General features: G+C 46.9%; 2 protein-coding genes and 1 long non-coding RNA gene across 3 annotated transcripts; all 3 read right to left on the minus strand.

Annotated features, from left to right (window-relative positions):
- Positions 1 to 9123: 9123 nt before the first annotated feature.
- On the minus strand, positions 9124 to 11081 carry LOC135375156 (uncharacterized). The gene is made up of 2 exons (XR_010417172.1): positions 10677 to 11081; positions 9124 to 9464 (listed from the first exon to the last, which is right to left on the minus strand). It is a non-coding gene; the product is annotated as an uncharacterized LOC135375156 (long non-coding RNA).
- Positions 11082 to 12620: 1539 nt separating this feature from the next.
- Positions 12621 to 13640, minus strand: LOC135375109 (speckle-type POZ protein-like). Its single transcript, XM_064607820.1, has one exon. It carries the CDS (start codon positions 13638 to 13640, stop codon positions 12621 to 12623), a length of 1020 nt encoding a protein of 339 aa, XP_064463890.1.
- A 2186-nt stretch (positions 13641 to 15826) lies between these two features.
- LOC135375110 (uncharacterized) lies at positions 15827 to 23896 on the minus strand. The gene is made up of 7 exons (XM_064607821.1): positions 23881 to 23896; positions 23039 to 23118; positions 21396 to 21488; positions 19689 to 19773; positions 18074 to 18120; positions 17480 to 17566; positions 15827 to 15970 (listed from the first exon to the last, which is right to left on the minus strand). The coding sequence occupies exons 1-7, from the start codon at positions 23894 to 23896 to the stop codon at positions 15902 to 15904; spliced, it is 477 nt and encodes a 158-aa protein (XP_064463891.1). The 3' UTR covers positions 15827 to 15901.
- Positions 23897 to 25743: the final 1847 nt, after the last annotated feature.

The following is a 25743-nucleotide window of genomic DNA, read 5'->3' on the forward strand; positions in this document are numbered from 1 at the left end:
CGGGTTATCGCCCAGTACCTTAAGAGGCACGTGGGACTTGCGGCACTTGCGAAAAGTGAGAGAGAGAGGGGGGGGGGGGCGTCGCCGCCTAGTTGCTTCGTCGGGGGCGTCCGCCCCACGGCCCCCAACTTCCGACGCCCATTCAAAAGAGCGCGCCGATGTGATAGTACCGTGGAACTTGTACAGCCTGCAGGAGGAGGCAACTCGGACTCATCTTTTGCCCTCGACAGGCATCTTTCGTGCTCCCCTCTGGTCTTCCTTCAAATCCTCGTATTGATCTGTCGCGGTGGAGGGAACCAGCTCCGGTGGCGCAGCGGTAACGCGTGCGCTTGGAGACTGGGAGGTCCGCGGTTCGAATCCGCGGGCCAGCTGTGCCGTCTGGGGTTTTTCCTGGGTTTCCCTCAGATGTGTAATAGGCGTATGCCGGCACAGTTCCCCTGAAGTCGGCCCATGGACGCAGCTATACTCCCCCCGAGCGGATTCCGCTCGGTCTTCCACTTCACCCTTTCCTCTCCTCCTCTCCACCACCTTTCCCTTCCCGAGAGACATGCCGCCTAATCAGGCAGGCAGACCTCTCGGGTTCCTCCCAACGACACTCCTCCTCCCTCCTCCTCCGGTGGAGGGAGGTGAATGGTAGCCGGTCCTTCATATTTGGAGAAGGGCCCCCAGATAACGCGGCCCGCCCCTGGATGGTCCGTGTCTTTGAACGGCGCGGTCTATAACAAGGTCGTCGGGGCAGTACCGCTTGCGGAGCTGTTCCGGGAAAGAATTTTTATTTCTTCTTTGATATTTGCGGGTAACGGCGCGTCCCATTCGAGTCCTCTTTTCCATATCGACTGTAGTGGCCGTCTCCTCGTTATCGTGAAGGGCAGGATGGATTCCAGGGAATCGTAAATTTGCGCCACAAGACGTGAGACCTGTCGTCTCGTCGTGGGATCCTTCATGCCGAAGTGGTAGGGAGAAGCATGATATCGGTTTCTTGGTTCCATGGTGTACTGAAAATCTTAAGTAACGGCCACGATCACCACTGCATCCTTCTCAGACGGAAATCTGGTGCGAATTGCGGGACAACTTGATCCCCATTTTTGGCAGCTTCATAAAAGCCTTGTTGAAGACATGCTGAACCTGTAGGTACTCATGCTCTGCCTCATCAGGGCTTGTGCTTCCCAGGGCAACGACGCCGACTTCGAGTTCAGAAGAAGTCGAACGGTCCCAGGATAGTTCATAGCATTCACCCGGAGGCAGAGCCGTAGCGACAGGGGTGCGAGAGGGGCTATCGCACCGGGCGTCCTCGCCTGAGAGGGCACCGAACCGCGGGCCCTAGCAGGCTGGATGGACAACATAAAGCAGGAACGAAGAAAACTTGAATTCACGATCTCTGTAGCGCAAACAAGCGTTTCGTTGATTTGTTTATAGGGCTTCTGAAGGCAGTGGGAGACTGGGAGGGGGCTTTAGGTTTTCCCTGGCCTGGGCTCAAACTTGCCTCCTACGGGTCTGCCTGGAGGTGATGGGATACGGTTGCAGCGAAGAGAAAGGTACTTGGAGCTGTTCCAAATGTAATCGTTGTCATTCGCCATGTTTCCACCTCAGGCAGCGGCTTACCTTCCTTTGGCGACATCTCAAGATATGGCAGCGCGTCTCTGTCTCTTCCGGGCGAATGGCTATGTGGAGAAACGCTTTCTGAACCCTCGGCGATTAAGGCGACGGAATACAATCTGAAGTTCAGTAACAAGAGCTAAGATGTCCGGATTCAGGTTAGGACAGGGCTCGAAGTTATCGGCGGAATCTTCATGGGAAGAAGCGTCGAGGACTTTATTTTCGTTGTCACCCTTACGTCCTTTCGTGATTACAGCATGATGTGGCATGTAATACACATGTCCTTCACTTGCATTTTTGTTCGTTTCATCTGCGACTTCTTCCGCCAAACCTGAGGTTAGATATCATCTAATGGCGCTGTCATATCGGTACAGGGCCTCCGAGCGTTCGCCATCAGGCTTTTCGTCATCTGTGGTAGACGACGCTCCGCAGTGCATTCGTTGGTTGTCATTGAGAATCGGGGCTTCCAGGGCTTCAGGGGCTACCTTCCTTTGAAGCCCTTGACGTGCTGTTCAATGTTCTGTCCCGAAAACCGCTTGCAGTCCTTGTCAGCCAGGGAGAGCTGTGACCACTAGCTATCATTTGATATGCGCTCTGCTCCAATCGGGTACTTAACTCCTCAGGGAACTCGATCGCGTTGCCTTTTCTTCCCCGTTTCGTTCTTTATGTTCGTGTATATAGTGTATGTCACAGGAGATCATCGGGTAATCGTGCCCGTTGTTTTTCGAACACATGGCAACTGACAACGTAACGACCTCTAAGCAGGTTGGGATGGAAGACAGACCTGCTAGCAGCCAAGGGACGCAGGGTTGGAGCAGACGTACGTGCTTTCGGTGGCTAAGGCGGTTGAAACGATGGAAATTGAGTTGTCAGGAGTTAGGGCTGAAGTTGTAAATAGTCGTTAACGAATTTTGAAATTGAAAAATATATAATGCATGATCAAAATAATAAAACAACAGAAAGGTCCAATCAATAAACTAGAAAACAATGTGCGAACTATGTGGGAGTTATGAAGTCAAAAAGGCCCGGGGCAATGACATTGAAAAGACTATAGTAATTGACTATAGTAATCCAGACCAGAAGAAATTGTCGCGTGCGAACCTGTTAGCCGGCAAGTTTGCCGTTTCCAGAGGGCGCCACGTGGAGGCCGGTTCGCTTGTGACTCAGTTGGATGAGGTCGTCATGCACCTGAGTCACGCCCTCCAAATCCCCCCCCCAAAAAAAACGCTATTCACAAGTTAAAACTTTTTTTTTGCTTTTGTTTTTTCTTCTTTTTGTGTGATTTTCCATTTTGTGTTTTTTGTTTTTGTTTTGTTGCTTTTGAGTTATATGTTAACAAACGCTATGTACAAAAAAAAAAGCTATTTACAAACCACAGCACAGCACCACATCACTCAATAGTTAAAGTCACAGTGCCTTCGTCTGACCACCCTGATGGCGCGTGTGCCGATGCAGAGTGGTCGACCGTGAGTTGAGGTATGTTGTCTTCAGTCTCTTCTTTCAAACATGCGCATGTTATTTCATCGCCTCCAAGAACGAAGATCAGTAGGGAGGCGATGGCACAGAGAGTGTACACCGCTGTGAGGACGAGGTCGTCCGCGGTGATTGCCAGCCAGACGAAAAGCGCCGTGGCTGCAAGGCTCAGCCAACGGACAAGAATCGTCAAGAAGAACATGCCTGCAAAGTGGAACATATATGCTGTTGTCACTGACTGAATTTCATGTAATGTCATATAGAGAAGACTGGAGTAAGGGCAAAATGCAGAACAAAGAAACGCATCGTGATCTATGTATGTCAGGACGTTAGAGACATATATCTGAGTAAAGTCATACTAGGTCAATGAGAAGATGTGATCAAAATACAGGAACAAGGCATTGAAGTTAAAATGCGAATAAGCTACGCGGCTGAGATGCACTCACCTTGTAACATAGCGAAAGAACGAAACGAAAACAAAAAGAGCCGACGAACAAGAACACAGAGGACGAAAGGCAGGTAACAAGAACACACAAATGCCTGCTGTGCCCATTTTGCGTCGTACACATCCTCGTCTATGGTAATTCTGCAGTACGTCATTTCGACGCACGGCGTCGTCAATATCTCGACAATATGTTTACGGACTTGTACTTAACGCGTTGCAAGAAATTGCACTATACTGGGAGTACATTAATCTTTGCGCAGTTCTACAAGCATTTTTTTTCAGATTTTACCAAAGTTGCCTGCACGGCGCAGGGAACAATCGATGCCAAGGGAAGCAGTATATACCTCCCTGCTACAAAAAGTTTCACAAATATTGTACAATTTGCTTTGCCATTTTTACGATTTCCAATTTTTACAAATATGTTACAAATATTAACTGCGCGCTATAGGCACCGCACGTTAGCTTGAGGGCGCTCTGGTGGTTTGCCTGAGAGCGCCCTCTATGGTGACTCCGTGCATTTTGACTCCATACCACCGAGTCGCTCTCATTGCTTTGGTACGTTTGAGACCAGGGATTTCCCTACACCCCCCCTCCTCAGGAGGGGGGGTGTACACCCTCCCTGCATTTTTTGCAACATCCCCCTGAAATTTCTCAGGTGACCCCACCAGCGACCACCAGCTGGCCCACCAACACGTTCTGGTAGTGAGTCCGGCGCAGCGAATTACATCCTGTACTCTCAAACTTGGGCTGTAGGACCACAGTCATGCAGATGATCGTAACATGCATTTCTCCAAAATCGTTTGAAAGTGACTGTTCAATGCATATATTGCGCGCATATACGAGCACAAATGCGTGCGGGCACGCAAACTCAATGTGGATCATCAAGAACCATTTGCACCCAAATCAATCAAGCGAGGTATTCTGCATTTTTTCGTCTAAGGTTTTCACCGTTGGGTGCTAGGTATTCATTGAGCTTCGTGAGACAAGGTGCTAGCCTTTTTTTGTTTGTGCGTCGTGTGATTATGCACCTGAATGTGGAAGTGTTGTTCATAATGAATCTGTATTCTAATGTACTGTGTTCTAACGTAATAACATGTACAAATAAAACGGGAAAGCTGTGCAGATATGTCACAATTGTGCCACGGTTCCTTCCGTGTCTAAGAAAAATTCCGTAAGTGGAACCTTCACCAAGCATAACGCCCCCCCCCCTTGAAAGCTCGGCACCCCCCCCAGCAGTGAATTTCTGGGGAAATCGCTGTTTGGGACAGTATCACGGCGTACGTGCAGTGTTGCAACGCATAGTCGAGCCAGTGCGCAACCCGGGAAGCCGGTTTTGCATTGAGGCCAACTTGGACGGCGCGTTCTTGGGAGGAGAAACCACGTGACACAGTCGAGCCCAATCGCGGACACCGAATAGCGGCTTCGGTGCGGAAAAGGAATGCGATACCCTGTACCCCTACGCTCTTAAAAAAAGGGTGTACTTTAACTCTGTTTTTTGCCACATATATAACACCCTATTAAAGAGGACAATTACGCTCAAAAGGGTGTCTTCTCACTCCCTCAAGGGAGTAGCATAACATCTTTCTCCCTACTGGAGAGTAATATTACTCCCGGGTAGGGAGGAGGTGTTATGCTACTCCCTTGAGGGAGTGAGAGACACCCTTTTGAGAGTAATTGTACTCTCCAAAAGTGTGTTGTATATGTGGCAAGTAAAGGAGCTAAAACACCCCCCCTTTTTTTAAGAGTGTACTTAATGACTTTAGGCTCTGTGTAGCGGTTAGCATATCTGGCCGGAGATCGGAAGAGCCAGTTTCGGCGTCAGCGTCTCTTTTCCCTGAATTGTTTGAATTCGTTCGTTTCTGGACGCTTGAGGCTTACGGGTCTGTCTCGTTGTTTACGGCGAATAAAACGGAGGACCAACAATCCAACAATTTTCCCCGCCATTGTAAGAGAGGTAGCTCGCCATCAAAACGACATGAGACCTGTGTCCTAGTTTGTGTGCCGTATGCAATGCGTCCTGGAGGTTTGCGTTTTGTCGTTGAACCTAGAGTCACTAAATACGGAGCAGAGTAGCGACACTGAGCCACGCCGGCGAGCGAGACCGCCATCTTGGGTCCTGCGCGGCTGCGTCGCCTAGCAACGGGACGCCAGCCCCACCTTCTCCGCCGGAGAACTGCGCGCAGTCGAGCCAGCTCGCAACCGCGTAAACCGGTTTTGGATGGAGAGGACTCAACATGAACGGCGCGTTCTTGGAAGGAGTAACCACGTGACACGGTCGGGACCAATGAATGACATCGAACGTCGGCTCTGTCGCGGAAAAGGAATGCGATACTCTGTACCCCTATTTAGTGACTCTAGTTGAACCATCCGGAACACAAAAGCGTCGCTTTATGCTGCCCCTGCGGCGAATAACGTCCGAGGACGCAACATTTGATCAATTGTGGCACGACCACGTGACAACTTTAGTGCACCTGTTTGGTGCTGCCCATTTGTTTTGCGGACGCTCTGTACCGTGGCCTCCTTTGAACTCTTTGAAAAGGATGACGTGATCCTCGCAGGCAAAGGTTTCACTGGAATTGGAACCGAAACGGTAGGTGCATAAACTGTATTCGTGGTGCATCACTTTTCGCAGGGATAATACTTCACAGGAAGCTGAAATGACCGAGAGGTACGGTGGTCGTGGTACGACTGAAAGAGCTCGCCATTGTCGGTCACGCAGAGGTGTTCAATGTCACGACTAATGCTTTGAGGGAATGCGCCTCGTGGGACGACTTCTAAGGTAACTGTACCGACGTATGTCTGACGGCGTCTGAAGAAAACGCAGGAAAAACCACAGCCAGCACCGGAATTCGAATCCGGGTACCTCCCAATCTCGACGTGTCATTGGCCAACACACTAACCACGCAGTCACGCGAGTTGGTTCGAGACATACGGAGATTGTCAGGGTACGTATATTCATGTGGAGCGAATCATTCAAGGGCTGAAGACCATTCAATGTACCTTGAACGGACGTGTGCAGGCCGATTTGCACGAGCGCATGGATGTAATTTCAGCGCTAGTAATCCTCAAAGATCTCTTCACCTCTTCTTCAGCCACGCCGTTTACAGCAGTGTTCATTTCTGAGCTAATAGTGGAAGGAGAGAAAACCAAAGTAAAATTCCTGAACGCAGTGAGTGAAGCGGTCGTATATCACATACCCATTACCGTCTGTCAGGTCTTTGAACGTGTGAAGAGTCAAAGGAGTCCTGACTTGTGCCACTAAACAGCCAAGCGCTCTTGCGGTGCTCGTAACTCGACTCAAAATTTGTGACACCATCTCAAAACCGGAGTCACGGAGCCAAAGAGACGGGGACGCAAGTGAAGTGACGCAGTTCTGCCAACTAGCATACGTGTTTTGGGGCATGGAGGCCTGCACGGCCCTGCACGGCGCAATACCCTGTTCGACCTGTGCACGAATTTGCAACGATGAACGGTGCTCGAAAAGAATCAGTCGAACATCAGTTGATCTATCTGTTGATCGATGCACTAAACGATAAAGGCGGGATACTTGGTAAATACTCATTAGAGCTGTTCATTTGGGAGTACGCAGTTGTTGAGTGCCCTTGTCTCCGTCCGCGTCTTTTGGACTGTGCTACAAGTGTGGATAATCGATCCATGTCGGGAAACATGCCATCACTGGTCACCTGCGTTAGCGCTTGTGTGAGTGATATTACACGTGCCTGCACTGTGTGCTGACCCTTATATCATGCTGGCGAGGATTTGGAGCGGCAAGCAGAGGCTCCTTGTGGTGTCACACGGGATGATTTAGTGTCATTTTCGTGTAGTGCACTCCAACCAGCGAATGCACTTTCACTACGTGCTTGCTACACGGCTGAAGTAAGTGTCACTTATGTAGTGATGGCAATTACGATAAATAAGAATAAACGGAGGCAAAATTTCCAGGCGTGCGCCATAGAACCTTCCTCAGAATGTTTTCTTTGATTTAGAAACGCTTCCTGTTAATTTTCTTCCGACATTAAACAAATTGGCCTCAAACATGTGCCACAACAAAAGTGGCCGCCGCTGGATTGCTGAGACGGCGAAGTTGTCGCAGACTGTTAACGAGAGTAATAACATGTTTTTTGGCACCATCTCACACTGTACTTACATGAAATAAACACGCTGATGAAAATACTCATTTAAAAATATTGTGGTGTCGGGACCCCTCGCATTTTCTCAATATTTTTATCAGGGCCACAAAGCCTGCCTTCGAGGTTACACACTTTGTCCGCCGAAGACAAGTGAAGTGAGTTTGGGGAACTCACTAAGTCGTTAGTGCACTTTCTGCCGAGTGTCACTAATACCCCTGTCAGACGTACTAATTTAGTGTCACTTATTTGAAGTGCACTCCGTCCTGTAATGTCACTTTCACTACGCTCCTGCTACACGGCATAAGTAAGTGTCACTAAGGAGTCATGGTGATGACGATGGGCGAGCTTGAACTCCTACCTAACATCGGGGAGTGCGCCATACTTTGTAGGTAAAATCATTTTTCTTACGTCCAGAGACATTTCATAAATATTTTCTTCGCAGTTGAAGTCGATTGAATGTCATAAATATAATTATTGAGAACCAACACAAGTGTATTTATTTCACAAATGTTCAATCTTCTTCTTCACCTCTTTGGTGGTCTTCTATGTCTTGCGCGTGCAACTGGCCCGCGATGTCAGCATACACTTTAGCGTTTCGCTTGGTCCTCTCATGTTCTGATAGCATAGGTTTCTATCTCAGACCACGACGCCCTGTCTTTTTTGTCTTCCATTATTCAGTGCTTCACTGCGAGTATTTCGCGATTTCGCCGGTAACACTTAACCACCGTGCAATGTCAACAAATATGGCTGCCGCGAAGTGGATTACGAACTCTACTGGGCAGTCTGTGAACGAGAGTACCGGTAAATCACGCCAAAAAACCTTAAGTCTTTCTTATACAAACCAGCGCTGTCTTAACAAATTTGTCCAAAAATAAATTCCGATTGGGTTGTTTCTTTCCTTTTCCAAAAATAAGCTTTTTGTTACGCAATCCCTGCCGTGGAGGCTACGTACTTGATTGTCGCAGGCAGAGTAAAGTGAATTTGGCGAACTCACTTCATCGTAAGTGTACTTCGCATTTAGTGTCACTAAAAGATGCCGTGTGACTCCGAAAGAACACTAAACTAGTGACACTAAATTAGTACGTCTGACAGGGGTAGAGATGCCGTGTGGCAGCATAGGAATGACACTAAGTGCAAGTGTCACTCGCTGAAAGTGACACTAAATTAGTCTGACAGGGGTGACAGCCATGAGTTTTCGACGAGTGGATTTGGGTCATACCCTGAATCTAAATAGAGGCATCAAACATGCGACCTCTATATCTTGAAATATAAGCCTATATATAGACATACTACAGCGTATACGGTAACACCGCTATGTACAACACAGTGCCAATACTGACCACGAGTTACACCACCGGTTAAGGAGCTAGACTCCATTTCATACACCAGTTGATCATCGCAACTTATCACTCAGTGCCTCCTGTTCCAATTCTTCCGTGTATCAGCACACCGACGAGTAACCACACATGAAAGAAGACACCACAGTGCAAGAAATTTTACTGGCAAGTCGATGTCACGCAATCGACCAAGTCCTACTAAACAGGTTGGGGCTTTCCATTAACTGTCTTTCTGACCAGTCGTCCGTTCTCGTATTCTTCGACCGTTTCGGTGCCGTCCACGATGATGACTCGCCTCTCGAAACGGGTGGTGGACGTGCTTCGTCGAGGTTGCGCTGCTGGCACCTGAACTCCGCAACCGGGCGCACAATCGTTAGTTACTTGCATGTTCACTCCCTCGTTCGACATCGTCGCTCGGACATTCATGCCTGGAGAGCCCATGGTCACAACCGTGGCGCCCGCCATAGGGTCAGCTGTCAAGATCTGTATGGAGAAAGCGATTAACTCCAACCTTAGTGCGGTACGATTTTTTTCTCGCCCCTGGGACACTCCTGAACGGTTTTCAGTTCAAAGAAGTTCAAAGAACGATGCGACGCGGTGAGTGCTGTGCGAAGTTGCAGTGCTGCACATGATTACGTCACGGAAGGGAACACCAATGATTGATCAGCTACGTAATGCGACATGTGGAACATTAGGGAATAGTACAGTGCGCCGAAGCGAGAGGAAGGTGCTAGCAGTTGAAGTCCGGAGGCAATTTATTTTGTAGGAAAAAAAATTGCTCCACAGGAAGTAAGCATTTTCAGGAAGCATTTTTACGGAGTGATGGGGAAATTTGGTTGCCCCCCTTAAGAGTGTAGAAACTGCTGCAACTGTGCCAACGAAGTTGGGCTTCACAATTGAGTAGAGAAATCGCGCTAGCAGATTCGAGGCTATAAATTGCGACAGTATACTGACCTTTCCGACCACGGAGGACAGTGAAGTAAATATAGTGTGGGGCAAGTGAGGAATGAATAAAGCAAATGACTTCTTACAAGCTTTGCCTGCTTCGCCTACTACTGTGGAATACGCTCTGACACACTGCACACAAAATACCAGTTGAATAGCTTATACAGGCAACTAAAGCCAAACAGAAAACTTACGGATGTCACATGACCTGCCTCCAGTCTGTTTCGTGACACAGACCGTATTCTCACAATCTCATTCTCTTCCTTTGTTCTTCTCAGCCTCAACGGATTAACCACACATTTTGCGTTCCTAAGTTCATGTACCGCGTGACATTTATGCGACATTTGTTGCTTTCGACGTTAATAGACGTGTACATATAGCATATGAAGTAAACGGAACAGAAAGTTCACCAGGCCAGACCTATGTTAGACCCGCTTTTCCGAACGCATAATGGCGCCGTGATTTTACGTGTTGCACGTGCCGAAGGGTAGGGCAGGGAATTTCGACCTGGCGTTCTTTTGAAGTGCGCCGAAAATCTCAGACACACCGTGATGGAAATAACATCTACCTCCCGTACATTGCTACATTCCTTGACCGGGTAGCCGAACGTAGTACATCAGAGGGGTGACGTCAGTAAGTGAACCCTATACGCAAGGGGAACATAATCGAGGCACATCGCACTTCGGTACCTCCCTTGTCACTGCAGCAGCTAGTTCCTGAGAAATACGACGTTAATAAAGAGCTTATCACCTCAATCGTTGCCGCAGGAGGGGGTGGAGGAGGAGGCTGAGGCATAACTGTCATGGTCTCCTGGAAAACCATCTGAATGGATGACGACGACCTTGCTGGAGACCCCATCGTCGGACAGAGGATGTGCCCAGAGATGGATTGCTTGGTCACCTCTTGTTGCCACTACACCGCAGTTCTGAAGCGGGTGCAATGGAACAGCGGCTGCAACCGGACAGGTCCGAATCGAGGGGCGAACTGGCGAAGTGAAGCCCCGCGAGTGGAAGGGCGAGCGAGCGCTTCGCTCGTGCATAAAATCGGTCTCCTCAGCCTCTTCGATTCTATAGACGACTTATTTAGAGGAAATATTAGTACCAATTGCTGTTATGAAGTTTTCTTTGAAAATCAATACCCAATACGTCCAAGCTATTTTATTTAGAAACCTTCGTGATTCAGCGCTGAGGCCTTTCGCAGGGATCCGTTGTAGTTCAAGTTGAACATGTAGGCAGGTATAGATGAAGATGGGGAAGAGGAAGATGTCATTCCATGAAGTTATCCAAAAGTTTTATTGACGATACTGTTATTCTAAAATTTTTAAGATCGGTGTTTGCCTGCTCCTACCGTATAGTAAGAGGCACCAAGTTAACGGCCTATCCTATTGCTGCCTATTTCTAACGTAGGTAACGTTCAAGCGTCTGTCCCTATGGTGGCGGTGTTGGGACTTGCCGTAGTCGGCCACGCTCAGGCGTGCTACGGTTACACCCTTGCCCCTGTCGGTCACGTGTTGACCAAAGCCCATCTACTAGTGGGTAACTTTGGCTACTTTCAGTTTCGGCCTTTGCCTTATCATCGGTGTTGGCTCTTGTAGGTGCCGTTTTTGGCTACACTGTCGAGGTCCTATTGAGGAACTCCGCGATTAAGAAAGAAAAGAGCGTTGCACCGTTTTTGAAGCATGCTTTAATCTCTTTTTTGAACTCTGTTCACCAGTGACTCACTGTACGGAGCATGGTTGCCAGATTTGATTACTTTCTCACAGTCTAGGCGCCGAAATTTGGGCGACGGTGACTTGGCAGCTCTCTGGCTACTGTGCGGATACTTCTTGGTACTACGTTTGAGGTTTTTGAGTACCCCAAACAGGATAGTTTCTATCGTGGCGACAGATCCTTTACCGAAGTACCTACATTGCGGTCATTTTTCAGTCCTTTTGAGATCGGACTATTGCTAGTCGGTGTGCTGTCATCCGGACTGCTTCCTTTCTGTACTTGGGCTTTAGTAGTGTTGGGATCCAAGATATTCCGAATCCCAAAACCCCGGCTGTTTCTCACATCCTGAAATCGCGTGGGTTTTTCCGAGAAAAATCCCGGGATTTTGGGATTTACGGTGAATACTGCGAACAGATGTAGACGCGACTGAGAACAGCGGAAAGGTTTAGAGTTACCTAATTTCCAGCACGCATTTTGAATGACAATTGTTTGTCATTAGTTGCTTCGCAAGCAGCTCGTTTCGCTCGCCACGGTGGACCACACTCCCGTCCAGGCACTGCAGCGAACAATGTCAAATATTAATAACAATAATAAAACAGGGTACACAACAAGACAGCATAAATAGAAAAATAACACACACACACACACATCAAGAGATGGTGTAAGGAAAAATGCTGATAAAAGGTGGTAAGAGTAAGCTATATACAAAAGGGTTGCCAAGTAACGGGCACTTTAGTTCGCCCACTGATCTTCCGGCTATCAGTAAAGTATCGGTGCGCGTTAAAAAAAGCTGGAAAATCGAAAAAAAAATCATCTATGAAGATTTGTTGTTTATCACACAAGTACGATGCAATTTATTATTCCAAATACGTAATGGCATTGCGTAGGCCCTAAGGATCGAGCACCAGCGAAGCGTCCCCAGATTCGGCAAGAAGCACGTGTCATCCGTTCTTCAACCACTCCTCGCCGTGATCTGGAATATAACTCAATCTGCCCTGCTCCTCACAGGAATAAACAATTCCAAGAGTCGAGGCTCTTCCTCAACCATTGCCGTCCAACCTTCAGTTTTTGCAACGTCGACAGTGTGAGCACTGATGTAGGAGATGGCAAATGCTTTGAGCACGTCAGCGTTTAGCCTCATGGCCAAACGAAGAACCTCCACGGCGGTATCCACGCTTATATTGGACGCGAGGCTGTGCTCGCACATCGACTTGAGACGCTTTAGGTCGTACTTTTCACCAGCTTGTATGAGGTCCACCGCCAGAGTATCAATATTTGGTACATTGTCTGTGTAGATGAAAGTTATCAGTCCTTCCAACGCGTCGGCAGACAGGTCTTCCATATCTACTTGGTCAACTCGAGTCTCTCTCATATTGTTTTTGAACATGGCCAGGAATACGGGGGACCTCATGGCCAGGATATTCTTGTGAGCATGGAAGGCCTTGTCTTCTGCAGTCAGCGTTATGTCGGCGAGGTCGCAATCTTCCATGAGTCGACCAATGTCATCCAGTAAAGTAGACCCTCGAGGGGGGTTCTGGACGGTGCAGGTCTCGGATGAGCCACAGGGATCCAGGGTCGTCAATTCGCAACTCACAGTAAGAACGTCGTGAGATAAAAGTCCATTCGACGTGTTCAGGAGTTGGTCTCTACTGGTCAGGGTGCAGTACCACGGCATTTCTGTCGTAACGTTCTGAACTTCCATCACCTTCTGGTTTGTTTTCAAGCCGTTTCCGTCCACTATCCAGAAGTCGCATTTAGCCCTAACTACGCCAGTACCAAGAAATATTAAGTACAACTTGCAGTCGCAGGTGTAGTCGTCCATCCATAGTTTCATACGCCACGCCCTTGCGCTGTCAGCTTCTGGAGAGAATTTCCCGCTCATTACGTAGCTATCTTTCGCCACAAGACTGAAATCTTTGATCACCCACGTATGTCGGCACGTCGACTTTCTATACTGTTGATAACTGAAGCTCCGTGAGTAGGTGTTCGTTCTTGCAGAAGCCATGCCTAGTATAAACCTCGAAGCAGACCTTGCGACCAATCATGCACTTGCAGGAAACGCCTTCCTTTTTTCCTTCCTCTGGAGAATTTCAACGGATACGTCGTGTAGCTCGTATTCGAGATCGTTGTTGTTGTTGTTGCTCCTCGAGCCGGATCTTCTTCTTCTTCTTCGTCTTTCTCCGCAGTGGCGCATAGCACGGGGCAGGATCGTCGCACTAAAAATGTGCACGTGGTGGCGGCAGCTGTCATCTTCTCGTTCTTCTCCTCGTCCACTTCAGATTTTGTGTCTCGTGAACAGGACTACACATATGTATGCAGGGCGCCTTTGCGGGCACAGCCTTTCAGATTAACGAACATCATCATCAACTACACATCACGTTAACCAGCCCTTGGAAACAATCCATGCGTCCCTGAGTGTTCTTATGGCGTCCATAAAACCGAGCTTTGGTTCGTTTCCAATGCCTATACGTCTGGTGCTGCTGGTCTGAAAGAAAATAGCTTTGCCATCAATACCGAGATATCGGTACGTAGCTGGTGCGCATGCGGAGGCAAAGTGAAGGTGGTCGTAGAATTTTTGCTTCATACCTGATTCGACAACTTCGTCAATAGAACACTGCACCGGAAGGGTTATGTTCTTAGGTCTAAGTCCAACCTTAGACCTAAGGTCCAATGGACCTTTTCCGACGATTATCAGACAGGTATATAAGCTCGTTCCTTTCTGTATGTTTTTTGTCCTCACCACGCTGTAATAAACAACGTCACCTCGTTCGCCTCATTCCTGCTCGGATGGCCAAGCTACCACTCAGAGGGTCCTGACCCGACGTCCGCAACAAGGGACTCGCCCCGTTGTTGGCGTGGAAGACGGAAGGATGTCAACGGCGATGGGGGTAGCCGCGGTTTTCCCGCCGGGGAAGTTTGAGAAGAGTGGCGGCGGCAATAGTTTGTTTTAAGTAGCGGTGTGCCTCGACGATCGCTCTGAATTGTCTAGTTCAGGCTACTGCACAGCTAGTTAGTTTATTTGTGTGACGTGTGCAAGTGTTGCGTGCCACGGTGTGACGGCGAGGAACACCCCAGAAGACATCCCGACGATAAGAAGACGTCTCAGGCCCCTTCGAAGAATCTTCGCAGTTCCCCACCCCTAGACCCACCCCGGTGGAGGGGGGCAAATGGGAGCTGGTCCCTCATATACCGGAGAGGGGGCCCTTGATAGCGCGGTCCGCCCCTGGGTGAACCGTGTCTTTGAACGGCGCGGCCGATAACAAGGTCGTCGGGGCAGTACCGCTTGCGGTGCTGTTCCGGGAAAGAATTTTTCTTTCGCCCAATGGCGGTTACTGAGGGAAGCTCGGATGTTCTTTTTCTAACGAGTAGTTCCGTAAGGACTACCGAACTATCTTAGATGGAGGTATCACATCCCCTACCTCTTGTACACCATCATGACACTTCCCTTCCTCTTTCACGCACGACTTTTCCCATCCCCGTCGAGTATGTCCTACGACGAGTTACTTATAAGCGGATACACAGATCTTCAAAGTCAGCAATTTCACGGTTGATTCTAAAGCAGCTGCAGGTGCACTGGCATAAATCTGTTTCACGGTGTGAGCGTGATACCCGTAACTGGTGTCATGGTTACTCCTGAGAAATGGAGTAAAGTGGAACTCCCTCCTGGAGGGTGCAAGTTTTAGCCCAAATGGGAGTGCTCTAAGGGACAAGTCATTTACTCCCCTAAAGGAGTTGCGGCGACAACATTTTTTTCTCGGAGTACCGTAAGCGGTAGCTGTGTGTTAATCTTCACTTTTCGCAACCTACGTGTGAGCGAGAGTAAGTGTTTTGGATCTAGCTCTGTGTTTGAGTTCAATCGCTCAGCCACTGACCGTAATAGGTTTGACCCGCCGAACCCGCCGAGTCCGAATCTTAATTAGCCACGGAGCTCCAGATTTTAGTCAGTATCATCCCCCAACGACGAGCTTCGTGAGAAGCACGATCAGGCAATGCACGAATATGCCACCTTACATGTAAATCTGTACTCCCAATTACTATTATAACTATAGATGACGACTTCTCCCACTATCCGTTTTAAGTTTAAGTCTATTAATTGTTGTGTCTTAAACCACGATGAACCATATGACTATGACACGGGTTGTCTCACCGCTGGGAAGGAGCAACCATGCTACAGGAAAAGACAACTTCTAGGATGAATGTTGCGTTTAATGGCATTGGGGAAGACAGTTCTTTACATACAAATGTCATTCTGACGCTTGTCTCTGCTCAAATTTTCTGGTAACCAGCTACGCAGTAGCCGCTTTTACATCCACCCTTGAGCGTCGTCCTCGGATTCTGAAACAGAACAGTTTATGGAAATGCTTGTTACGTAACTTCGTACAGAGGTCCACTGGCTGGTAGGGATATATTGCAAAACCACGAGGATAAACACAGGGACAAACGGGAGAACTAGACTGCGCAGCACGCTACCGTCAGCTGAGGATTTCATTGCGCGACCACGCAAAATATTCCCCTAATTTTCCACCCCCGACCAACTTCAGTCAACGACAGCCGAGCTGGTAGTCACAAAATTAGTATTGTCCTTCTTTGTTTCAGTTTAGACCTCGTAGTTTTTTAGTTTAGTCGTCGGTTTCACTGAAACGCTGCCTCAATATGCAGCGCGTCGCGGCTGGCTTGTGCCCTTTCAATTAGCTCTGTTTCCTTCGGAAGGCATTATTAGAAAACTTGACCACTTATCTCAGCCATGCCGAACACCACACGTCGTAGGTTGACTAGCAGTCGAGTTGGGGGCGAACCAGCAATATTTCGCACCCAACTTCCACACCTGCAACGTACGCGTTGCTGCCTAACACTCTAGAATGCCCGTTAATTTCCGCGCGAGATCCCACGTCTAGGATGAGAGCTTTTGTCGTGATTTTCAAACGTCGTCAGGTCTGTCATCCCTCTGAGGAGAGAAGACACTAGACCAAAGCTAGCTGGGCGGTTCTATACGCGAAACGATCCAACGTCCCTGCTCGGCCATCACACACACACCACGATTACTTACGATTTCCTTTTTATTTATTGATATATATTTTTTTGCAGTTTATGGTAGTACGAAACGACATACCACGAAATGTTTCTTCCCTTATCTCAATGTGGCGGGTGCTAGGCACGCGCGAAGGTCCCAGCGCTGGTGAAACCAGTGCGTGGCTTGAACGGCTCATATTGGCATCGACAGGGTGTCCCAGAAAGCATATCGCTAAATTATAATAAAAATACTACACGGCCTAGAATCATGCATTCAACGGCATTTGTTCTTACTAGGTTTTTGCCACCTCCTGATATGAATGTCGTGTAACGTAAGTTTAATTATGTAAATTTTTGCGAACTGAAGTCCGAAATTTGTAAAGTAAAGGTCAGTTTTTTACCCCATCAGTGTGAAGAGCGTGTCTACTTTAGCCAAATTAATGGTAATTGACAGTGATGTTCAGGGGCTATCCCATCAGAAAAAAATAGCCGAACAGCATGCTCTACAGCGAGCTAGCACGCGACAAATTTTTCAGCGCAGTGGTTGTGAGTCCGACGAAAGGAGGTTGGAATCCCAACAAACACCGGCACCGCAGAAACGGGCAACGCTGACGTGGCTTATCGTGTCCGACTTTCGCAAGAATCATGCTTTCTCTCTCGCAATTTCAATTTCTGGAACTGTCACTTTTTCTACTATCACTCTGTGGGCTGGGTTTGCGTCCCAAATTGTTAATGCGAATGATCTTCTTGTGCACTTTTACGTCATAGAAAACACTGAGAATGGATTTGACGAACGTGCAAATGTTTGAAAATGTTTGCTCATATTTTCCTTACCAGACAGACATTGCCGTCGGGACGTCTTGCGATGTTGTGGGGACGTGCGTAGCAGTAAAAATGGCAGCCGAATGGTCCCCTGGAATTCTGCATGCAAGTGAATTACGGTTACTTGTAACATGTCACGCTATACGGTGATGTGCGGAAAGAGATGCGTGATATACGAGCATGGGATTGCGCGCAGAAGAGAACGCCGAACTATTTAGTACATTATTTCCGCCACTTTCCCGTTTGCGGCTGCTTTAGTTTTGGTCTTTACTATCTCTGCGTGGCAAATGCTGCTCAAAGAACAAAGACTGAATACAGTGGAACACAGGACATGGGGTTAGCGTGATATAGTTGTATCAGCCCCGTAGCATTCGAAGTAAATCGTTCCCAAAGTGATGTACTGATCTGACGTTTTACACGTAAGCCCTTCCACGTGCCTTCCCTCTCTTTTTCATTTTTTTTTTTCTGTTTAGCTAGCAACAGAAACGATTTATAGCCGCAAAATGTCTTAAATTTATGTGCTCACGCCCGCAGTTCTCTTTCGTGTTGTGCGCTTGAGCTTGGCCCCAACGGGAAATAACCAGCATTTTACGTCTCAATACTTACATATAAATAGTCGTGCCCTTGTCCGCATGGCATCCCAGTCTTAGGCGCTGCATAATAAATTGATGTTAGTATAAGGATGACGCTCCGACTGCTGGTGGTGTTTTTTAAACAGAATATGAACAACAGGGGTCGAGAGAGCAGGACGACATTCACGGATAAGTATAATCGGAGGAGAGAAACCGCTTTGAGGGCACGTCCCTGGCTATCATTTGCACGATGCTTTTTGTGACGCACCTCTTTATAATATCATCTGGAATATTCCCATGTATCGAAACCCAAGCAGCAAAATGTACTGAAAGTCGAGTGCAAGAGGGGTGGACGGGTAGGTGAAAGGCCTTGAACAGACTCCTGAAACTAAAGAACGTTGATAAGACACATACCGTCCACCCCTATTGCACTCGACTTTCAGTACATTGTGCTGCTTGGGAAGTTCCCCAGTTACTTAACCCGGCACAGGTGACTATTGATCTTTAGGGAAGCGGAAGGGAAATGCACAGTCTGGATCTCGTTTTATTGCAGAGAAAGAATTCACTGCAAAGGGAAAGTTGTGCAGTGCTGGACAAAAGTCTACGGAACACGTTCCGGCGCATTCCTTCCTCAGATTGACACGCTAACAGCGACTGGTACCGCACGGGCTTGCAGACAGGTGACTGGTTTACCTAGGCACTTGCCTTTAAGTCCGTACGGTCCCATTCGCTGCTAGCATGTCACTCAAGAAGGAATACGCCGGACCGTGTTCCGTAAACCTTTGTCCAGCACTGTGCCTAATTTTCTCATACTTTGAAGGCTTTGTCTGATCAATGTAATGTGTGTGTCGTTTTTGCGAATGATTATAGGCTAGGTTGTCTCGTATCTTTTTCGAAATCGCGTTCCGATTCAACCACAAGTCACCACAGGGTAAGCCGCCGTGCCGTGTTCGTTTTTCTCTGTCGCCCATCACTCTGGCTTCCTCAAAACGGAGTTTGTCCAGCTTGTAGAGCGATCAGCTTGCCTGCGTCTACGCCATATTATCTTTTAACGTCATCTTTGATTCCCGTAAGGGGAGATTTCTGTACTCTAGTGCGCCATTAATGGCATAATTTTCTGGCTGTTATCTTTTTCTTTCTTTCTTTTTTTTTCCTTCGCTGACGAGTTCCATTTGTGATCTACCCGATTTCTCACAACAGGTACTACTTTTCCTCTTCCGCGTCGTCCGCGCAGCCTTGAGCGTATGTCTGCAAAATCTTTTGGTGACAAGCACCTTTCTTTTTCACTACTTCCGCTGTGGTAGTGAGGGCAAAAAACACGTGGTCCGTCTTCGCACAGTGGATTGATTCTGTTGATATTACAGCATCTGCCAGTGAATGGTGGTGGTGGGTGGTGATAGGGCTTGCCGTTGTCGGCCTCACGCATGTGGGCAACGTCACGACTGACGCCCTGGGGGAATGTGCGTCCTGGGCCGACTTCTAAGGGAACTGTGCCGACATATGTCTGAAAGCGTCTGAGGAAAACCCAGGAAAAACCCCAGACAGCACAGCCGGCACCGGGATTCGAACCCGGGTACCTCCCAGTCTCGACGTGACATGGCCAGCACGCTAACCAATGAGCCACGGGAGCTGGTGAAGTATACACTTACGTTTTAGCTTGGCCAACCTATCATACACTGACTCATCGTAGCATACCCCATCGTAGCACTTGCCGAAAGTAGCTTGGTCAAAAATCTAAAAGAAAATAGCGATGATAGAATGATGATAACGTCGTATATTCATCAATACAATCACACAATTACATTGCACTTTGGGGGATATGTAAGGCTAAACGCACAGGCCGCACGGCAGGCACTGTAACATAAGCAGTTTGTTCGTCTGACATGATGGTATGATTTCGAGTTATGAACCCCACTCCATTCCCGAGAAGTTGGAAGAGAACGCGAGTGTTCACTACACCACAGTGGTACTGAATATTACGATCTGGCGATGACCTGGGTCTCGAACACCATACTGATATGTAGAGTGCGGATAAATATGCGCTATAAACTCCCAAAATATGCATGCAACTGTGCACAGAAACTCTTCGAAATATGCGGTAAAAATCCTCATTGTATACAGTGTTATCCATTGTTTATTAATGATAATTTATTCAACACAAGAAACTTAGTGAAATTTAGATGTTAGGCAAGATGTTGTTTGGCGACTACCTAAAACCTAAGATGCAATATGTGATGAACATGTACAGTCATTTTAACCGTACCTTTTTCAGTACCAAGAATTATTCTTTGTTCTTGGTACGGAAGCAATGCACCAAATGTCTATTTAAATAAAAAAAAAACGTGAATATGTTATTAAGGATAACACAGTAAAATGGAAACCATCTTCGTTCTGCAGCGCAAGAATACTTGCGCCACAGATATAAATCATGCAGCTAAAGGCTTTGCGTTCGTGACTGGTAGAATTACGTTAACGCAGGCTAGGGGGAATATGTTTAATGCAAAGTAAAAAAAAAAAAAAAGAAAGAGAGAGAGGCTAGCTGGTGGACGAAACGCATGACGAAACAAGCCTGAGCATGGTTAACATGAAAAACACGAACATATACACGTATGTTCGTGTTTTTCGTGCTGTCCATGCTCAGGCTTGTTTCGTCATGAATGGTGCCATGACATCACCCGGTGGTCGCTTCTGTATGCTGTTGACCCAACTCTTATTTGAAATGCCAGGCGGTCTCCCTCGCCTCTTTACGTCTCTTGTGCGTCGTTTAAGACTTAGTGTTGCATTCACCCCTGCACTCCGGTATAGGCTGGGCCACAGCAACACGGCGCTGCGTACAACTTGGGGTTTCTCGGCAACAATCCGACACATTATAGAAGACTGTAGCCAGTACGTACGCGAGCGACGGGCCTTTAAATGTCAACTTGAAATGCTGGATAGAAGCCATTCAACATTTGCAAAGTTCTCGGCCTATGGACAGGGTCATTCAGAAAACGCAGTTACAAGTTTATGTTTCGGGCTATGTTTCCTCTTTTTTGTGAACTTTGTTTGCTACAACAACGTTCGTAAGGATTGTTTACGAGTTGTGCACTTCAGGAAACAATCCAAGACAGCATTTCATACTATAAACCGATTTCCCCAGCGAATGGGACTGTAAAGAAGTGTACATGGGTCCGTTCAAAGGGATTCTACTTGCCTAATTCCCCATCTTAATTTGGCACCGCATTTACAACCGACAGAAAGGTATCGCCACCTATAGCTTTTAGCAGTGTTCCACCTTCCTACATGAGGAATGCCGTGGACATATCGTGGATCACGCGCCCTGTAAAACAAGTAATAGCACCCCAGCACATACGTACAAGACATGGCTCTTGCTCCCACTCATTACGATAGCATGAAGTTTCCTTCTTTGGAGTGCACATATGTCTGCAGGTAGCCAATGATCCATTGTGCTGTAATAGAGGAACCATGTAGAACAAGTCTCGCACATTAATGTATTGTACTAAAGGGGATCGCTGATCTCCACCTCACGTCTTGGGTTCCCCACGTAATTCATGCCATTGCAATTTACGCGTCTCAGATTGCATTCTCACAAAATATAATCTCTTTGTATGCGTCACGAAAGTAACATAAAATTATAAAACTAATTGCTATTTTTCAGGAGTATCACGTAAAAACGCTGACTCTGTCTCTTGTTTAGCAACGCGCATTCATTATTATTAACCTATTTGTTGTTGTTGTTAGCAACGCGATTCCCCGAAGGCGAAAATCATGACATCCTGCCCGAAGCGCATGCATGAAAATTTTAAATAATTAATTATAAATTCCGCTGTCAGATACATCCACATAGTTGTGTCGTGATGAAGAGCACCCAATTACTATTACCAGACGCACCCACGGAACAATGCGATGGAAATACGGATATTCGTAGTAATAAATAAATAAATATTACCGATTAAATTTGTATTGAAATTAAATTCAATTAAATCAGCAATTTAAAATATAGCAAATGCGTGGTGTATGTGCATTGTTCTCTAGTTTTTCTCTGAACCGCTAGTGCCACATTCCTGGCAGCGTACGCAGCGAGAAACACTCGAAGGAGACCAACGGTGCCTTGTGTCCGCGATGCAAACGCAGTTTCAAAGCTTTAAAGGACCCCTACGTAACGGGAGTTGTAGCCTGTCCGCGCATGAGGGGGATATTTTATTAGATTTCGTTTATTGATCCCCTTAAAGGCCCGAACGCATTTCAAAAGGGCGGCCCAATAGACGTGCAAGAACGGAACAAAACACGAAAAACAGCTCCCAGCCCAGCTCCCAACATTGTCACGCTATTTTATTACCAGGTATTTACTACTACTAATCAGTCTTATGACGGAACGCATGTGTTAAGCTGTACAGTAAGCAGGTAGACTAAGCTAGCTACTCAGAACAGACACACACAGAACAAAACACACAAATAAGTGCGCAGAATGTGTGCCGGAAGCTCTGCACTGAGTCCCTTTATCTTGTGGCAAATGGCAAGACATGTACGTTGGAGTGACAGGACGCTGTCTTAATAGGAACAACTACAACTGCATGATTGACGATGGTATGAGGTAATTGTTAATGCAGGTCCGCAAACACAAGGGAAAAGTTAACAATAATGATATCAAAACTCCCAATTAGCGTATCACGTCGACGTATGTGGACGTGAGCCCGTATATAGAAATACAAAAGTAATCTGATTTTTCAAAAGACTTGCACACACGCCGCGTATCGAAACAAAAATGACACAAGAAAGAGATAACTACGTGAGCAAAGGAGCGGCCCTTACAGATAAACAGCCTGTCCTTATCAACCCCGAGACATGGTACGGGTAGCACCACCCGTGATTAAAATCTGAACGGAATTCCACTATTCTTATACTTAGTTACTGTAACAAACCTGGTTGTAACCACAGCGTGTCTCTCGTGTTCCTCATTGTCCATTGTGTTCGTTGTAAGTGAAGCAGTTGTACTTACTCTGATATGTTTGTAGTCCTCGCATCCTCCAATGGCGTCGACAAGGACGCACAGCACATTACCGTCTACAGGAACCGTTGCTGGAGAGAATGACATCTCACATTGTTAAAATTGAAATCCTTAGTTGCCGTTTAGTGCCAAAGTGCTTGAAGGGAAAGTGTGGGCTCGCTGTTACAATATTTGGACTGCTGTCTGTACTTGTTTTACTAGGACGCAACTTTACGTAAAGGCGAGCACGTCCTGCTGTTGGCAGCCTCACCCGCATTCTTTCTGTTGGGTGCACCTCGAAATAAAGTGATGGAAATCCCCGTTGCAAAATAAACAACTGTAAATACACGTTAGCGGATTATGAACATGAAAATGCAAACACCGAACTTGGACTAGCCTAATAATAAACTAACGAACATGCGGCTCCGTCGTGACTGTCCACCCCTGCTACGCGTAACGGTTGCTAAAATGTGGCTATCGTTCGTTCGCTAAGACAACTTGTACAGACATCGAAAACCAGTGAATTTGAGTGGTCATATAGTGATGTGTTTTAAACACGGCTTTGCACAAACTTTTGACCAGTACGTGGTGAAGGCGGAAGCCTGTCGCGTGTGAAAATGACCATTGGGACCAGGAGCCATTTGTGCAGTCAGGAGACAGAAAGTCCCGGTTTGACTTGGAAGCCCATCGAAAAATAACACACGTTCTAGCGAAAACACAATGCTCGTAGTAGACTTGTTAATGATAATGTCATTACAGTTGTATTACTATAATTATGCCACTGTAAAATGTTATGCTCTAGCATTACTCATTACCTGGACCTACTGCATACTTTCTAATGCATTACACCCTACCTCTGACATTGACCATGGTCGTCAGTCGCTATAGACCAGGATGATATTCTTTGTGTAGTCTAATCTGCGACAGCTTTTACGCAGAACATGGTTACTTGCCTTGCATACTTGCTCTTTACGTGCAACTGCTTAACGAGGTGAAAGATGTGTGGGAGCCACTAAGGACTAAAAAAAATTTTACTTACTGAACCACAAACATGTGAGGAAGGCCAGCAGACCCTGGACGAAAGTGGGACTCATTTTTCCTGCCTCTGTTGGAAGTGTACGTGAGTTTACCGTGTCATGCATTTTATATAGGAAAACTATGTTGATAATGGGAGTACATATCATAATATCAAATATTACGTTCTACGAACACCAACAGAGACACACAAAAAAGGAAATACATGATTTGACGTTAGAGTTATATTATGTCGTCTTAAATGTGATGTACAAAGTGGGTTGTCACTCACCCGGGTCTCTTAAAGTATAATGATTGCTTGATTTCCTCAGAAACGTAGAAACATCCCTTGGCAATCTTGTTATAGAGAGTGACACGTTTCTTCGAAAGTGGACAAGTAAGATTCGAGTTATATTGTCTCGGAGAACAAGGAGCAGTCGAAACAAGGACGAAGACACAAGAAGACATACAAACAGAGGCTCCACCATCAACAAGTTTTTACTGTACAGCACAAGCACATTTATACCCAATGGTAGGGAGGGGAAAGAGGCAAAACACGGGACACACGTGGGGCCATAAAAACACGAGGAACAACTGGATCTAACTACTCACTTCCACCTTTCAGTCTGCATTCCAGGAAACCGAACTCTTCCCTTGTTAGCGTGTTAGCGTGCTGTTAGTGTGTCTTCGTCCTTTTTTCGACTGCTCCTTGTTCTCTGAGTCATGTACCAACAAGCCCATCAAGCTACTCTAGTCGAGTTCTATTGCACTATTTTTCGAACGCCGCCTAAGTCCTGCTAGACGTTGTATCATTACTGTTTGATATTCTACGCAGCAGACCTGCTATATCCCAATTCGTGGAATCCCAATTAAAGTGGAAAACGACATTAGACCACGGAGAAATTTAAGCTGGAACCGCAGGTGGATCCATCTGAGTAACAAAATGGTGCTACTCGGACCATTTCAGAGTGACGTGGTTCCACTATACAATAGGGGTGAGGGCGCAGGATAGCTGATGAAACATTTTACTGAGTGAAACACCCGAGTCACGTTTCTGTCACGTGTCTCGGGGGTTTCACTCAGCGGAATGGTCTCACTTGACTGGCAACGGTTTCCTCCTTGTTTCAACCCTGTTACAATTGGCCGACAGCTATATTTATTTAATGCATGAAATAATGCATGCATTATTTTTGGTGACTTTGACATTGCATGGACCATGGGCTGAAAGACGAGAAACTGAAGTAGCTGGCAGACCTTCTCCTGTATTAACATAACGCAAGTTACAGTGGTAAGCATTCTGGGTTTTCTGAGGTCGAGCTTACTAAAGAGAGAGTGACGCGACATATCCTACTCTGCAAATCAAAACGTACAAGCTAAAAAGGAAATTCTGTTACGGAGGGTGAAAAATAATCATACTGACAGCTTACACTTACATGGCGTCAATGACAAATACAATGCAGTTCGGACGCCCTAACTGTATCTGACGCTCTTTGGCAACAATGTATACTCACAAGAGGCTCACACTAGCTTCAGATTATCGAGCACATAAAAATCCAGCGATACTGAACAACAGCACAGTCAGATTTGAAAAGGTAACGGTTTTCGTTTACCTGATCGTAGCTGCAGCTAAGCTGAAGTACCATAGCCACGACCGTCTACAGACAAGGTAACAAAACCGCTTCCTCCAACGCACTGCTTCGATA

The sequence above is a fragment of the Ornithodoros turicata genome, unplaced genomic scaffold (genome assembly GCF_037126465.1).
Source record: "Ornithodoros turicata isolate Travis unplaced genomic scaffold, ASM3712646v1 ctg00000829.1, whole genome shotgun sequence".
Classification (NCBI taxonomy): Eukaryota; Metazoa; Arthropoda; class Arachnida; order Ixodida; family Argasidae; genus Ornithodoros; species Ornithodoros turicata.

Excerpts from the sequence above, each read along its gene's own strand:
- LOC135375109 (XM_064607820.1), bottom strand. The coding sequence starts at position 13,640 with ATGGCTTCTGCAAGAACGAACACCTACTCACGGAGCTTCAGTTATCAA.
- LOC135375110 (XM_064607821.1), bottom strand. Across the intron at positions 21,489-23,038 it reads AGGACTACAAACATATCAGA|CACAATGGATCATTGGCTAC; the intron begins GTAAGTACAACT and ends CCTCTATTACAG. Across the intron at positions 18,121-19,688 it reads TAGGTTGGCCAAGCTAAAAC|CGCCTAAGACTGGGATGCCA; the intron begins GTAAGTGTATAC and ends TTTATTATGCAG.